We start from the raw sequence: 16,684 nt of genomic DNA on the forward strand, positions 1-16,684 counted from the left end.
GTTCCAAGGAAATCCAGCAGCTAAAAATCTATCAAGTTGATTGTGAGATCCAAGCGGGAAAGGGACTCCGTCTTGTCAGTTATGTTTCCTTCTCCCCCAGTGTTTAGCACAGTGCATAGTAAGCACTTAACGAATCCCATAACCCAGAACTGATGTGAAAGTTGATTTTAGGAAGGAAAATTTGACCCAGTCCCAATGCAGCCCGCCCACTGGCCCTCCTGCTCTTTCTTGGCCCTGTGGACTTGTCAGCAGAGATCGCTAAATCTGTCAGATCTCCATCTGGCCCTGAAAAACCTTGGGGACCCCACAGCCAGCCGGGATCACCACTTGCCCATCGTAATGTTTCAATTCATCTATCCATTTTATGGTTTATTTTTACTTGGGGGAAATGGGGGTGGGAATGAGGGCCAAACTCAAAGCTGCAAGTGGCTGTTAACGCTTGGTGGGGAAAAGTTCTGACTTCCTGAGTTCCTTTTTCTAAACCTTAGAATTTCATATTGGGTAAAATAGATTATCTTTTCAATCCTGGTATTAAAGCTCGCTTTAAAAAAAAAGAACTTACAACCACCCACAATAAATTCTCATTTGGGAAAGATGGGGGACACAGAGAAAGGAATGTCATTTTCTTCCTCTGAGAAGCAGCATTGCCTAGAAGCACCATATTTTGAACAGGGAAAGGAGAACTAGGTTACATAATGATAATGGGCATACTACTGTATTAATAAACTCTCAGCCCCTCTCAGGGTCGCACCTGGAGAATTTCCAGTACTCTGCCAGTCTCGGCTATGGGAAAGAGAGTTAAGCAGAGGCATGCCCATTCCATTCCTAGCTTGGGCAGTGGCTAGTGAATGGCAGGCAATCTGCTATATATATATATGTATATATGTTTGTACATATTTATTACTCTATTTATTTATTTTATTTGTACATATCTATTCTATTTATTTTATTTTGTTAGTATGTTTGGTTTTGTTCTCTGTCTCCCCCTTTTAGACTGTGAGCCCACTGTTGGGTAGGGACTGTCTCTATATGTTGCCAATTTGTACTTCCCAAGCGCTTAGTACAGTGCTCTGCACATAGTAAGCGCTCAATAAATACGATTGATGATGATGATGATGATGATGCTACAAGTCAAAACTCACCTGTGCTGGACAGCAGCGGCATGGGAGAAAGTCGAGGGTGGAGACTCAAGCTTACAGTGTGGAAGAAGGCAATGGTAAACTATCTCCTTATTTTTACCAAGAGAACTCTATGGGTACATTACCTGAATGATTTCAGATGGAGGCAGGGTGTTCTGGAAGAGATGAGTCCATGGAGCCTTTATGGGTTGGAAAGGACTCCACAGCAAAAGACAAGACTGTATTAGTATTCAGCATTTAGCATGTAGAAAGTGCCTGATTTTTTTTATGGTAGTCATTAAGCACTTACTATATGTCAAGCACTGTTCTAAGCATTGGGGTAAGTACAAGTTAATTAGGTTGGACACAGTTCCTGCCCTACATAGGGCTCACATTCTAAGTAGGAGGGAGAACAGGTATCCCCATTTTATAGTTGAGGAAACTGAGGCACAGAGAAGTTAAGTAATTTGCCCACGGTCACCCGACAAGCAATTGGCAGAGCAAGATTAGAACCCAGGTCCTTCTGACTCACACTCTACCCACTAGACCACATTGCTTCTCTTTTTCTGTGAAAATTTTATTATCATGTGCTCATTTGTGCCATGCGCTGAGGTGAGTGCTTGAGAAATTCTCCTCAACAATGCAGAAATGAGGTAATCCCTGCCCACAGAGATCTGATACGCTACTGGGGTATTTCTAGACGGTAAACTTGCCCAATTCATTGATCTTTCCCACTCTCTGCTCGCTTCTGTTCAAATCCAGCCCTGTGAAACAAACTCATTACCTTTACTGACCACCTTGTTGACATACAGAAGGTGAGAATAAACATGAAAGCTACTGTTTTATTTTACTACAGTGTTTCCTGTTTGGAGCATAAGATGAGGGCTCTTGTTAAATATTTTAACAACTAGTTTCAGACAGTGCAAATTCTAGATATCTGGTGTCTTTTCCAAACCAATTAAAAGTGACAATAAGTAACCAGTGACAGCCTCCAATATTACTCCTCGGTCCCATAGATGTCTCAGTTTCAGCCATTCTTCAAAGAGACCTGGTTGTTTCTGTTTTTCGAACATGTGTCCTTCGATGGCCCCTCAATGAATATCATCGATGGATGGACCGGTGGATTAGGACATGACAGACCTGCAGTCCCCTTTCTTAAAAGTGCTTTGTATGGAGCTAGTGCAGTGAGGATCAGTCCTGCGTTGTCCGTAAATCACACCATCCTACCTCTGAAACTTGAGATTTCTAACCGAGTACATTTGAATTGGAGGAAGGCGCTCCTTGGGCCGTTCTCACCAGGAAAATAAATCACGTTTTCTGAAGGCAGAAAGTAGGCGTGAAACCAGGCGAAGCAGGATTTGGACTGGACGGCACAATGAAGGAAACCCTCCTAGATTTCGGGGTAAGAGGCGTAACTGGCGATACCACAGTGGTTCTGGCTGTTCCGGGCCATTCGGATGTACCCTTGTTCACCAAAATTAAGGCCCCAGCTTTAGGAAATTAAATGAAAAAAAAAACACATTATAAACGCAAAGAATAAAACCAGGATTCTTTTCCCCTGCTGCAAATCCACCTTCAGGAGAACCAAATGAACTTCTCCTGATCTTTGTTTTTCCCATTCATTCATTCATTCACTCAATCATATTTGTTGAGTGCTTACTGTGTGCAAAGCACTATACTGAGCATGTGGGAGAGTACACTGTAACAATAAACAGGCACTTTCCCTGACTACGGTGCGTTTACAGTCTACAGGAGGAAACAGATATTAATATAAATTTAAAAATTGCGGATATGCACATAAGTGAAGTGAGGATGTGGGGGGGATAAACAAAGGGAATAAGTCAGGGTGACACAGATGGGAGTAGGAGAAGAGGAAAGAAGGGCTTTGTTGAGTATTCACTGGGTCCCGTGCACTGTGCTAAGCACTTGGCATGGACTGAAAGTACAAAACAGATCAGCATGGCCTAGCAGCTAGAGCATAGGCCTGGGAGTTGGAAAGATCTGGGTTCTAATCCTGGCTCCGCCCCTTGTCTGCTGTGCAACGTTGGGCAATTTGCTTCACTTCTCTAGGCCTCAGTTTCCTCAACTGCAAAATGGGGATTAAGATTGTGAGCCCTATGTGGGACAGAGGCTGTGTCCAACCTGATTAGTTTGTATCTACCCCAGTGCTTAGAACAGTGCTTGACACATAGTAAGGCTTAACAAATATCATCATTATTCTTATTCTTATTATTATTGGGTAATGATTGTGTTATCTGTTAGGCACTTACTATATGCCAAGAACTGTGATAAATGCTGGGATAGAGAAAGGATAACCTTGATCAGTCACAGTCCGAGGGGCAGGGAGAGCAGATACTTAAACCCCATTTTAAAGATAAGGCCCAGAGAAGCTAGGTGACTTGCTGGAGGTCACACAGCAAACAACGGGGGGGAGCCGCGATTAGAATCTAGGTGTTCTGACTCCCAGCCTGGGCTCTTTTCCCTAGGCCACATAGCTTCCAGTGAAGGTCCCCCAGAGGAATAGAACCTTATCAAATGGGTGAAAAATGCAGTGGAGTGATTGATTACCTGTTCTTCACAAGCCAATAATCCTTGCCATCGAGGTTTCCATATCCGACCGCGAGCACACCGTGGTTTACTGTGTTATTGCAGCTTGGGTCAAAATACACACCTGAAAACAAAGGATTACCCAGAATAAGCAACAGTGGCAGAAATCCCTCATACCACCATCTAGACTTCAGTATTCACCCCACCTTGAACCCCAAAGCAATCGATCAATCAATCAATCCTTCAATCATATGGACTGAGTGCTTACTTCGTGCACAGCACTGCACTAAGTGCTTGGAGAGTACAAATAACAGAGTTGGTCCAGCAGTTATGTACATATCCTTAGTGCTCTGCCATTTCCCCAGTATGTAATTTATTTTAATCTCTGTCCACCTCTAGAGTGTGAGCTCCTTGTGGGCAGGGAACGTGTGTACAAACTTTACTGTATTTTACCCCCCCAAGTACTTAGCACAGTGCTCTGTACATAGTAAGCACTCAATAAATACCATTATTTGTTAGTTAAGTTATTAGTTAAGTGACTTGCCCAAGGTCACATAGAAGAAAATTGGTGGAACCAGGATTAGAAGCTAGGGCCTGGGCTAAATCCATTAGGCCACGCTGCTTCTCGACATTATCGTTTGGGGCAGGAAACGTGTCTACCAACTCTGTTGCATTGTACTCTCCCAAGTATTTAGTATAGCACTCTCTCGGCACATAGTAAACCTAAATAAATACCACTGATTGATGGATTGATCGGTTGATGGAAAGCTTCCCAGAGGAGATGGGGTCTTGGGAAGGGCTTTGGAGTTGGGAGAGTCAGTCAGCCAGTCAGTCAATTGTATTTATTGAGCACTTACTGTGTGCATGGCACTGTACTAAGCACTTGGGAGAGTACAATTTAACACTATAACAGACACATTCTCTGCCCACAACAAGCTTACACTCATAAATATAAATAAATGGACATAAGTATGGACATAAGTGCTGTGGTGCTGGGAAGGGGGGATGAATAAAGGAAGAAAGTCAGGACAACACAGAAGGGAGTGGGAGAAGAGGAAAGCAGGGCTTAGTTAGGAAAGGCTTCTTGGAGGAGATGTGCCTTCAATAAGGCTTTGAATCAATCATATTTATTGAACGCTTACTGTGTGCAGAGCACTGTACTAAGCGCTTGGGAAGTACAAGTTGGCAACATATAGAGACAGTCCCTGCCCAACAGTGAGCTCACAGTTTAAAAGGTGGGAGAGTAATTGTCTGTCAGATCTGAGGAGGGAGGGCATTCCAGGCCAGAGGCAGGACGTGGGCGAGGGGTCGATGGCAAGATACATGAGATAGAGGTACAGTGAGATGAGCCCACTGTTGGGTAGGGACTGTCTCTATATGTTGCCAATTTGTACTTCCCAAGCGCTTAGTACAGTGCTCTGCACATAGTAAGCGCTCAATAAATACGATTGATGATGATGATGATGATTGGCTTTAGGGGAGCGAAGTATGCAGAATGGGTTGTACGTAGTAAGAGAGCAGTGAGGTAAGGAGGGGCAAGGAGATTGAGGGCTTTAAAGCCGATGGTGAGGGGTTTCTGTTTGATGCAGGAGAGTTGTGGCCTGGCAGCTTTGGTCAGAGAGGGAGCTTCTGGCCCCGGGGGGAACCTAGAGAGGCAGAGATTTACCGCTCTTGTAGAGGAAGAAGGTGGGCCGACTGGCATCTATGGCCACCGACACGGGCCCGATGTTGGCCAAGGTTTCCTTGAGCGCGTCCTCACTGCCATACGGGAGCTCCGTGTATTTGGAACAGGTGGCAGCACGGCTGGCTGGGTTGTATTGGCACTGCCCATCCTGAACAGTACGAAAGGTAAACGTCAATGACCTGCAAACCCGTCTCTCCTCCTCCCTGCTTCTAGTCGGAATGGGATTGGCTGAGCACCTACTGTGTGCAGAGCACTAGACTAAGTGTACTAGTCAGTCAGTCAATCATATTTATTGAGCACTTACTGTGTGCAGAGCACTGTTCTAAGCTCTTGGGAGAGTTCAATAATACAATAAACAGGCGCATTGCACATAGCGCTTAACAAATCCACAATTATTATTATTATTATGTCCTTGGGAGTGTACAATAGAGTCAGTAGACCTCTCCTCAAGAGGCTTATAATCCATCCAGCGGAGGGAGACAGATCCTGAAATAAACCACAGATGGTGGGCGGTCATAGGATTGGGGTGTATTAAGCAACTTTTGAGTGAGAAACTCCGTTCTTAGCACTAAAAGAAAGGCCAATAGAAGCACGGGACCTGTTCTCTGCCCACAAGGACCTGATGCGCTAATTAGAAGCAGCGTGGCCTAGCGGATAGAGCACTGGCCTGGGAATCAAAGGACCTGAGTTCTAATCCTGCCTCTGCCATTCGTCTGCTGCGTGATCTTGGACAAGTCACTTAACATCTCTGGGCCTCAGTGACCTCATTTGTAAAATGGAAATTAAGACTGTGAGCCCCATATGGGACATGGACTGGGTCCAACTTGACTACTTTGTATCTTCCCTAGAGCTGAGAACAGCGTCTGACACATAGTAAGTACTTAACGAATACCATAAAAAAAAGTAGGAAGATAGACCCAAAAAGAGTTACAGAGGAGCAGTGTGGCCTAGTCGAACGACCATGGGCCTGAAAGTCAGAGGACCTGGGTTCTAATCCTGCCTCTGCCAGTCACTGCTGCGTGACCTTGGGCAAGTCACTTATGTTGCCAACTTGTACTTCCCAAGCGCTTAGTACAGTGCTCTGCACACAGTAAGCTCTCAATAAATACGATTGATTGATTAACAGCTCTATGCCTCAGTTTCCTCCTCTGTTAAATGGGGATGAAATACCTGTTCCCTCTCGCTCTTACACTATCAGTCCCAGGTAGGACAGGGACTGTATCTGATCTGCTTCTATTGAAGTTCCCCCAGCACTTATGTCTACATCCAAAATTTATTTATTTGTATTAATGTTCAGTCATTCAATCATATTTATTGAGTGCTTACTGTGTGCAAAGCACTGTACTAAGCGCTTGGGAGAGTACAGTATAACAATAAACAGACACAATCCCTGCCTACAATGAGCTTACAGTCTAGCGGGGGAGACAGCCCTTAATATAAATAAATACATAAATGTCTCCCCCTCTAAACTGTAGGTTCATTGTGGGCAGGGAATGTGTCTACTAACTCGGTTAAATTGTCCTTCCCAAGTACTGAGTACGGTGCTCTCCAAACAATTGACTGATTGATTGATTATATCAGCACATAATACAGCGTTTGACACATAGTAAGTGTTTGCAAAATCTCACCACTGTCCTTATGATGTATCAGGGCCCCATTTGCGCTTCAGGCATCTGGCCACTGTCCCTAGGACAGCCATCCCACCGCATTGACCCCTAGCCGTGTGACGCCAGACATGTCACGTCATGTCATGCCACAGCATCCCCCGGAACACCGCACTGACACCTGCTTAAAACTACACCGATACTAAAATGATGGTGAAGACATAGTTGAGAAAGAAGCAGCTTGGCCTAGTGGGTAGAGGCCAGCCCTCGGAGTCAGAAGGACCTGGGGTCTAATCCCTGCTCTTCTGCTTGCCAGCTGTGGGATCTTGGGCAAGTCACTTCACTTCTCTGTGCCTCTATTCCTCATCTACAAAATGGGGATTCCATCCCTGTTCTCCCTCCTTCTTAGACAGTGAGCTCCATGAAGGACTTGATTATCTTGTATCTACCCTATCAATCAGTCAATCCATCGGTGTTATATTGTACTCTCCCAAGTGCTTAGTACAGTGCTTTGCACACTGTAAGCACTCAATAAATACATTTGAATGAGTCAATCAATGGTATTCACTGAGCTCTTACTGTGTGCAGAGCACTGCACTAAGCACTTGGGAGAGTACAATATACACCGGAATTAGCAGTCCTGTCCTCTGCCCATAATGAGCCCTAGCACTTAGTTTGGTGCTTGACAATCTCTCATCCTATCCCGACTGGTTTGAAGAAAAAACTCCCCACTTTCGGCTTCAAGGCTGTCCATCCCCTCACCCCCTCCTACCTCACTTGCCTTCTCTCCTTCTCCAGCCCAGCCCGCACCTTCTGCTCCTCTGCCACTGGTTAACCTCCTCATTGTGCCTCATCCTCACCTGTCCCGCCGTCAACCCCTGGCCCATGTCCTTCCCCTGGCCAGGAATTCCCTTCCTCCACACATCCACCAAACTAGCTCTCTTCCTCCCTTCAAAGCCCTACTGAGAGCTCACCTCCTCCAGGAGGCCTTCCCAGACTGAGCCCCCTTTTTCCTCTCCCCCTGCCCATCCCCCCGCCCTACCTCCTTCCCCTCCCCACGGCACCTGTATATATGTTTGTACAGATTTATTACTCTATTTATTTTACTTGTACATATTTACTATTCTATTAATTTTGTTACTGATGTGCATCTAGCTTTATTTCTATTTATTCTGATGACACCTGTCCACATGTTTTGTTTTGTTGTCTGTCTCCCTCTTCTAGACTGTGAGCCCGTTTTTAAGTAGGGACCATCTCTATATGTTGCAGACTTGTACTTCCCAAGAGTATAGTACAGTGCTCTGCACACAGTAAGCACTCAATAAATACGATTGAATGAATGAATGACATGTAATAAAAGCACTTAACAAATACCACAGTTATTATTATCACAGTTATTATCACTGTCCTCCCCTCAGACTGTGAGCTCCATATGGGACAAGGACTGTGCCCTGTCTGATTGAATTGTACCTACCCCAACATTTAGTGGTGTTTGGAACTTAGAAAGCATGTAACGAATACCACAATTGTCATCATCATCATTAGGAAATGTGTCTATTTTTCTATTGTATTCTTCCAAGCGCTTAGTATAATCATAATTATTATGGTATTTATTAAGCGCTTACTATGTGCCAGGCACTGTACTAAGCTTTGGGGAGGATATTGGGTTGGACATAGTCCCTGTCCCATGCGGAGCTCACAGTCTCAATCCCCAATTTACAAATGAGGTAACTGAGGCACAGAGAAGTGAAGTGACTTGCCTAAGGTCACACAGCAGACAAGTGGCAGAGCCTGGAGTAGAACCCATGACCTTGTGACTCCCAAGCCCAGGCTCGATCCACTACGGCATGCTCCTTTTTTTTAATGGCATTTATTAAGCACTTACTATGTGCAAAGCACTGTTCTAAGTGCTGGGGAGGTTACAAGGGGATCAGGTTGTCCCACGGGGGGCTCAGAGTCTTAATCCCCATTTTACAGATGAGGTAACTGAGGCACAGAGAAGTTAAGTCCAAAGTCACACAGCTGACAATTGGCGGAGCCAGGATTTGAACCCATGACCTCTGACTCCAAAGCCCGTGCTCTTTCCACTGAGCCACGCTGCTTCGCTGCTCCTCACACTGCTTCTCTACAGTGCTCTGCACACAGTAAGCGCTGAATAAATACAATCGAATAAATAGGATTGAATGAATTGAATGGATATTATCATTATTATTATCATCATTACAATGAACTCTTGGCCAATCCCATCATTCTGACAGTGCCCACTCACCCTGGCTTTGTAAGGGTAGGCGGCGTCGGAGTCGATCCCGTTGTTGTCGATGATATACTGGAAGGCCCGCTGCATGAAGCCCCCGTTGCAGCCGTGATTGTCGTATTTGGAGGAACAATCCACCAGGTTCTGGGCGCTGAGGGATACCAGCTTTCCCGTTTTCAGTTTCACCTGGGCCTCCAGGGCTCCCACCGCACTGAAAGCCCAGCAGGCCCCACAGGATCCCTAGGGAGACACGGGAAAAAAACTGTCAGCCCAAAGGAGTCACCATCCCTGCTCAGACTCCCGGACCCTCCCCGAGACTCTTTTCCCTCCAGCACCCCCGGGATGCTGGGGGCAGGGTGGCCCAGTGGATAGGGCACAGGAAGGGGAGGCGGGAGACCCTGGTTCTGGTCCTGGCTCGGCCCAGTCCCGCTGCGGGACGTGGAGCAAGTTCCAGGATCTGACTCCGCCTCGTTTTCCCCGTCTATTAAATCAGGGTAATGGGCTGCGGGGCCTCCTGTAAAAAGCACCAACGGGGGAGTCAGTAGTTCTGAGTCTGGTCCTCATTCTGCCCCGACCCGCTGTGTGACCTGAAGCAAATCACTGGACCTCTCTGAGCCCGTTTCCCCATCTATAAAATGGAAATAAGACCACCGGTCTCCCTCCCTCTTACAGGGGTTCTTAGATTGTGAGCCCCTCTGCGTCTGAGCTGATGAACCAGCACCAACCCCAGTGTTTAGCACAGTGCCCAGCACAAAGCAAGCACTGAGTAAGTACCAGGACTCAAGCCTGTAGGGTGAGAACAAGCCTAGGAGGCAGAAGGAACTGGGTTCTAATCTCCACTCCACCACTTGTCTGCTCTGGGACCTCGGGCAAGTCACTTCACTTCTCTGGGCCTCAGCTATGTCATCTGTAAATAGGGATTAAGACTGTGAGCCCCATGGGGGACAGGGACTGTGCCCAATCTGATTAGCTTGCTTCTACCCCAGAACTTAGAACAGCGCTTGCTACATAGTAGGCGCTTAACAAATGCCATCATTATCTTCCCTAGTGCTTTGGGATGGATCACGGAACGTTCTCACCGTTTCCTCCCCCTTCCCAGCTTCCTCATCTAGTGACTCATATAGAACCTCTCTCCATTGCATTTTTGAGATTCACATTGGACCCAGTGCTTTGTTCAGTCCTGCCCAACTTCCTGTGGGGGTTGAGTTCATCACATATCACCAGCAGTGTGAAGAGACAGAAATGGGGGGGACACTAAAAGACAGGGAGCTGGACCACTGCCTTCCATCTTTGGAAGTTGTTTTATTGTAAGAGAAGGAATCACTCAGCATCCCAGAATACTAGACCAGGAGACTATTCCCTCACTTCTCTGGGCCTCAGTTCCCTCATCTGTAAAATGGGGATTACGACTGTGAGCCCCATGTGGGACAACCTGATCACCTTGTATCCCCCCCAGCGCTTAGAATAGTGCTCTGCACATAGTAAGCACTTAACAAATGCCATCATTATTATTATTATTATTCATTCATTCATTCAATTGTATTTATTGAACACTTACTGTGTGCAGAGCACTGTACTAAGTGCTTGCAAAGTACAGTTTGGCAACAGATAATAATAGACTAATTATAATAATGATTGCTTAGTGCTTACTTGGTGCCAAGCACTGTACTAAGCAGTAGGGTAGATACAAGATAATAAGGTTGGACATAGTCTCTGTCCCTAGTGGGGCTCACAGTCTAAGTAGGAGGGAGAACAGGTATTGAATCCCCATTTTGCAGATGAGGAAACTGTGGCCCAGAGAAGTGATTTGCTCACGGTCACACGGTGGACGAGTGGCAGAGCTGGGAGCATGTGCCATCGCATGCAGAGAAGCAGTGCGGCCTAGTGGAGAGCGCAGGACCAGAATCTACGTCTCCTGACCCCCAGCCCCGGCCTCTTTCCAAGGGATCCAACAGGCCACTAAGGATAGGTTGCTGCCTCCCGACCCATTAAAAGAGGACCTTCGCGTGGCCCAGGAGGTGGGCGTTCACCTGTCCGGAGGCAGGGGGCTGGACCAGATCGATCAATCAATCAATCAATCGTATTCATTGAGCGCTTACTGTGTGCAGAACACTGTACTAAGCGCTTGGGAAGTACAAGTTGGCAACATATAGAGACAGTCCCTACCCAACAGTGGGCTCACAGTCTAAAAGATGACCTCTTCATCCCAGGGGAGTCGTCCCTTGGCTGTACTCAGAGCACAGCTGCGTTTCCAGAATGCCCCACTCACCTGAGATTTCACTTCGGTCACGCAGCCCTTTTCCCTCCAATCCACCGTGTCGGGTAAATTCTGATTCGGGTTTGATCTGTAGGTGGCGTTCCTGGTCCGCTGCTGTGGCACTTGCAATTTGCTCAGCAGAAAGGCCACTTCCTCACTGGTCTAGGAGACAGGCAAGCCTGGGTTTTCCAGTCGCCGCCCCCACGCACGCACCCATTCCCCGGGCCTTCCCTCAGTTTCTCCTTTACCTTAGCTCCTTCGGCTGGAGTCACCCTGGAATGTCTATGGCTGGTGGACCCAGGGTGGACTTCATTCCCCGCACCTGCATCTCCAGCCTGGGCTTTATTTGAGATTTCTCCCCCTCAGCCCCAATTCGGGGCTGACTTTGGGCGGGTTCACATCTCCTTAGCATCTTTCCTAGAGCATGCTGGGAAATTCTACTGCTACTTTTTCTACTACTACTATTGTTGCTTCTACTACCTTATTGCTACTACTGCTGCTATTATTACTATTACTGCTACTACTGCTATAATGTCACTTCTGCTGCCACGACTACTGCAGTTACAGCTACTACTACTACTACTATTATTACTACTGATGATGATGATGGTATTTGTTAAGTGCTTATTATGTGACAAGAACTTTTCTAAGCACTGACTACTACTTCTACTATTCATTCATTCATTCATTCATTATTGAGCACTTACTGTGTGCAGAGCAGTGTACTACGCACTTGGGAAGTACAAGTTGGCAAGAGAGACGGTCCCTACCCAACAACGGGCTCACAGTCTAGAAGGGGGAGACAGACAACAAAACAAAACATGTGGGCAGGTGTCAAGTCATCAGAATAAATAGAAATAAAGCTAGATACTGTTACTGCTACTGCTGCTACTACTACTGCTTACTGGTATTACTATTGCTACTACTTACTAATGCTACTACTACTACTGTTACTGCTACTGCTGCTATTACTACTGCTACTACTACTGCTGCTACTGCTATTACTACTACTGTTACTACTTAGTGCTACTATTACTACCACTGCTACTCTTACTACAACTACTATTACTGCCACTATTGCTATTGTTGTTACTCCTACTGCTAATCCTCCTACTGCTGCTTGGGATTGACTTACCATGTCCCCCAAATGATTCATCCCCAGATCATAGGAGTGAAGTCCCAAGGAGTGTTCCAAGTTGTGCAGCATCACAAATCGCAGGTTCTTTTCCCAGATCAGCCTCCGGACTGTTTCCTCATTCTAAAGTCAAGGGAGAGAAGCACCAACTCAGGTGGCAGCCCTAATAACGGTTCTCAAAGCAGGAATGAGAAAAGGATGCCGTTGTTACGACCCTAAGTTCTGTGTCAAAAGCAGGCATACCTAAAAATAACAGTATCTATGAAGTGCTTACTATGTGCTAGGCTCTAGGGGGGAATAATCAGGTCAGACTCAGCCTCCATCGCAAACGGCCTCATTTTTTTAAGGTGTTTGTTAAGAGCTTACTCTGTATCAGGCACTGTGCTAAGCGCTGGGGTAATACCAGATCATCAGGTTGGACAAAGTCCATGTCCCAAATGGGGTTCACAGTCTTAACCCCCATTTTATAGATGGGATAACTGAAGCCCAGAGAAACGAAATGACTTGCCCAAGGTCACACAGCAGAGAAGTGGTGGAGCCAGGACTAGAACCCAGGTCTTTCTGTTTCCCAGAGCTGTGCTCCATCCATTAGGCTACACTTCTTCTCCTGTTGTTCCAAACTGAGGAAACTGAGGTAACTGAGGCCCAAAGAAGTGAAGTGACTTGCCCAAGATCACTGGGAGGGACAGCAGGGATCTTACCCCTATTTTACTGATGAGGACCCTAAGGCCCAGAGAGGGTAAGTGACTTGCCCAAGGTCACACAGTGGGCCAGTGGCAGAGCTGAGACTAGAATAAGCTCAGTTCATTCATTCATACAATCATATTTACTGAGCACTTACTGTGTGCAGAGTGCCTGGAAGAGTACAATATTACAATAAACAGATACATTCCCTGCCCACAACAATCCTACAGTCTACGGGGGGAGACAGACATTAATATAAACAAAAAAATGAATTACAGGTGTAGGCAGTGCCTGAGGGACTTAATTACAGTCATCACACTTTGACCTTTGTAGTTGTTCATGCTGTAATGGCGGTGAACGTTATCGGATCTTCTATGCTTTTATAAGCCAGCAAGGATGTTGCTTGCTTATCACAGACCTCTGTGCCAGAAGTTTCTAGCCAATCAGGACACAACCAACCCGAAATCCCATCAGCCCCGGACCTTGGGAATGCCAGACTTCCAGACTCTTGGGACGTCACATATGTCACTCTGAGCATCTTGTAGGGAGCCTAGAGAGTTCTTCTGAGTGACACCCCCCCCCCCACCATCGCATCCCCCTCCCAGGCTCCTTTGAACATGGGAGCCGCTTCCAAGTTGTGGCACTCGGCCCCAGGAGCCACAACAGAATAATAATTAATAATAATGATTATGGTATCTGTTAAATGCTTACTATGTGCTAGGGACTGTACAAAGTGCTGGGGTGGATACCAGCAAATTGGGTTGGACATAGTCCCTGTCTCTTACTATATGCCATACACTGTTCTAAGCACTGAGGTAGATACAAATTAATCAGATTGGACACTATCCCCGTCCCATATGGGGTTCACGTGCCTATCCCCATTTTACAATTGAGGTAACTGAGGCCCGAAGAAGTAAAGTGACTCACCCAAGGTCACCCATCATCATCATCAATCGTATTTATTGAGCGCTTACTGTGTGCAGAGCACTGTACTAAGCGCTTGGGAAGGACAAGTTGGCACCCAGCAGGCAAGTGGCAGAGCCAGGATTAGAACCAAGGTCCACTGACTCCCGAGCCCGAGCTCTTTCCAATAGGTCACCCCACTTCCCGGGCAGTTTTCTCGCCAGCCCACTTTACCTCTTGGCTGTAATGTTTGCCGTGGGTTTTTTTCCACAGGTCCCAGTGGGTGTCCAAAGATGAGTCCTGCTGCAGGAACCCCTGGGCAGAGGCCCAGGTCAGACAAAGCCACACCAACTGCTTCATCCTGCCTGAATAAAGAGGAAGGGGCGGGACACCAGGGGAGGTTGTGGGTGGCCCATCTAAGCTGCAGGCTGGGGCCCAAACCACTTCCACCCCCAACCAGTGCAGTAAGTGAGGTGCTGAGATTTCTCAAGCGGCCACACACCCCCATCCCCACCCCCAACACGCTATCCTTGGGCATGGAAGTGCCAGGGACTTCCCAGGCTTGGCAAAGAGAATCAGACATGCCCTCACTCTCTCCCCACACCGGCCGCTAGCCACCACGGCCAACTGGCGTGAAGAAAAAGTTGCCCAGAGAAAGGCATGGGCAGGAGGAGGGAGAGCGTGTGGGTGGGGGGAGAGACCGAGAGAGGGAGAAAGAATGAAAGAGAGGAAGAGAGAGGGAGGGAAGAGAAGAAACAGAGGCAGAAGGATGGAGAGAAGGAAAGAGAAGAGGAGATACAGAGAGGGAAGGGAGAGAGAGAGAAGAAATGGAGACAGAGTGAGTTAATGAGAGAAGGAAAGAGCGAGGAAGAGGGGAAGAGAGAAGAAACGGAGAGAGACACAGCAAAAGAAAGAGTTAAGGAGAGAAGGAAAGAGAGGAGGAGAGTGCTAGAGAGAGTAAATAGTCCTCGGAGATCAGAGAAGATGCCTCTGATGGTAAAATTCCCCCGTGAGCATGTGTGGGGCTGAAGATGCTAAGTGGGGGATCCAGTCCTGACCAGCCTGCCAGCCACACGCCCAAACCGATCCCTTGTCATGTTGTTTGTAGCATTGGGGGACTGTTTTTGCTTTTTTCCCCCCTAAATGGTACTATGGGGAGAAGGAGCTATGGTTCCCAGACAGATAGAGGTCCAGGTGGCCTGAATCCTGGAAAAGGGAGGGTTAAAACCCACCAGGGAGATCTCCCCCTCCTCCAGCCGTCTGTGGGCTGGGATCGACTGAGATCTGTTCCTCCTCTTCCCTCTGAGTGACGCCCCACCCCCACCCCCAAGTCCCCAGCCTTCCTCAAAAGCATTCATAAATTCAGTTTGAAAAAAACATTTCTATATTTAGGAAGAGCCCAAGGTTCGCCGCCTCTCCCAACTTCCAGTTGGTTGCGATTCCTCCTAAGAGTCCTCCCAAATTCGGTAAGAAAACCGTTCCATCTTGGCCATCTGCACCCCTCCGGTCTACGGCCCCCCACAGACACACAGCGGGGTCAACGGAGGCCGAGTCTGGGTCCTCTCCCAAAAGCCAACCCGGTTGGGGTTTATCTGAGGCAAGAGCGAGATGGAGGAAGCGATTTCGTTGTTCACTTCCTGCGAGAGAACTGTTCACAGCCCAGCAGGGATGTGGCAAGCCAGGAAAGAAAGGTGAGAGGAAAACGGAGTTACCTACCCAGTGTTCCCGACTGCAAGGCCCTCGGATCTGTCAAGCAGGAAAGAGTCCGGAAACATCCAGAGGAACGTCTTGGAGGGAACTTTTAAAGGAATCCGAGCCTGTCACATGAGCTCCCCGGTATTGAGGAAGTGAACTTTTATTTCAGTTTCTGTTCGTGTTTGTCTCCTCTCTCCTCTCTCGCCTCCTTCCCTTCCGCCCAACCCATCCTTTCCCACCCCTGCTGTCTCTTGCCTTACTGCTGGACCATTAGACCATAAACTTTTTGAGGGCAGGGATCATGTCTTTTAACAATATTGCACTCTCAGAAGCACTTTGTACTCAGGAGGCGCTCAATAAATCCCGCTGTTTAATTGACAGGGAAGGGCAACCCTTCCCTTGATGATCAAGGGGACAGAGGGGTTTCAGAATGAGAATAAAGGACTAACGGGGCAGTGGGGCCTAATGGAAAGAGAGTGGGACTGGCGGTCAGGGGACCTGGGTACTAATCCCCCCACCTGCTGTGAGAACTTAATTGTTAGCTATGGTATTTGTTAGGTGCTTATTATGTGCCAGGCACCGTTCTAAGCGCTGGGGTGGATACAAGCTAATGGGGTTGGACACAGTCCCTGTCCCACATGGGGCTTACAGTTTTTATCCCCATTTTAATAATAATAATAATGATGGTATTTGTTAAGCGTTTACTATGTCCAAAGCACTGTTCTAAGTGCTAGGGAGGTTACAAGGTGATCAGGGTGTCCCACGGGGGGCTCACAGTTTTAATCCCCATTTTACAGATGAGG

At 47.2% G+C, this 16,684-nt stretch overlaps 1 protein-coding gene and 1 non-coding gene across 2 annotated transcripts; one reads left to right on the forward strand and one right to left on the reverse strand.

Annotated features, from left to right (window-relative positions):
- The first annotated feature begins 733 nt into the window (after positions 1 to 733).
- On the forward strand, positions 734 to 871 carry LOC119947420. Its single transcript, XR_005456494.1, has one exon. It is a non-coding gene; the product is annotated as a small nucleolar RNA SNORA7 (small nucleolar RNA).
- Positions 872 to 1,674: 803 nt separating this feature from the next.
- CTSS (cathepsin S) lies at positions 1,675 to 15,998 on the reverse strand. The gene is made up of 8 exons (XM_038768955.1): positions 15,903 to 15,998; positions 14,421 to 14,551; positions 12,600 to 12,722; positions 11,477 to 11,626; positions 9,223 to 9,447; positions 5,332 to 5,497; positions 3,687 to 3,789; positions 1,675 to 2,608 (listed from the first exon to the last, which is right to left on the reverse strand). The coding sequence occupies exons 2-8, from the start codon at positions 14,544 to 14,546 to the stop codon at positions 2,509 to 2,511; spliced, it is 993 nt and encodes a 330-aa protein (XP_038624883.1). The 5' UTR covers positions 14,547 to 14,551; positions 15,903 to 15,998; the 3' UTR covers positions 1,675 to 2,508.
- Positions 15,999 to 16,684: the final 686 nt, after the last annotated feature.

This window comes from Tachyglossus aculeatus, chromosome Y4 (genome assembly GCF_015852505.1).
Source record: "Tachyglossus aculeatus isolate mTacAcu1 chromosome Y4, mTacAcu1.pri, whole genome shotgun sequence".
Lineage (NCBI taxonomy): Eukaryota > Metazoa > Chordata > Mammalia > Monotremata > Tachyglossidae > Tachyglossus > Tachyglossus aculeatus.

Bases quoted from the DNA above. Each gene is read 5' to 3' on its own strand.
- CTSS (XM_038768955.1), bottom strand. From the start codon at position 14,546: ATGAAGCAGTTGGTGTGGCTTTGTCTGACCTGGGCCTCTGCCCAGGGG. The intron at 11,627-12,599 runs GTAAGTCAATCC...CCTGTCTCCTAG, and splicing joins TGAATCATTTGGGGGACATG to ACCAGTGAGGAAGTGGCCTT. The intron at 9,448-11,476 runs GTGAGTGGGGCA...GTGTCTCCCTAG, and splicing joins TGACCGAAGTGAAATCTCAG to GGATCCTGTGGGGCCTGCTG.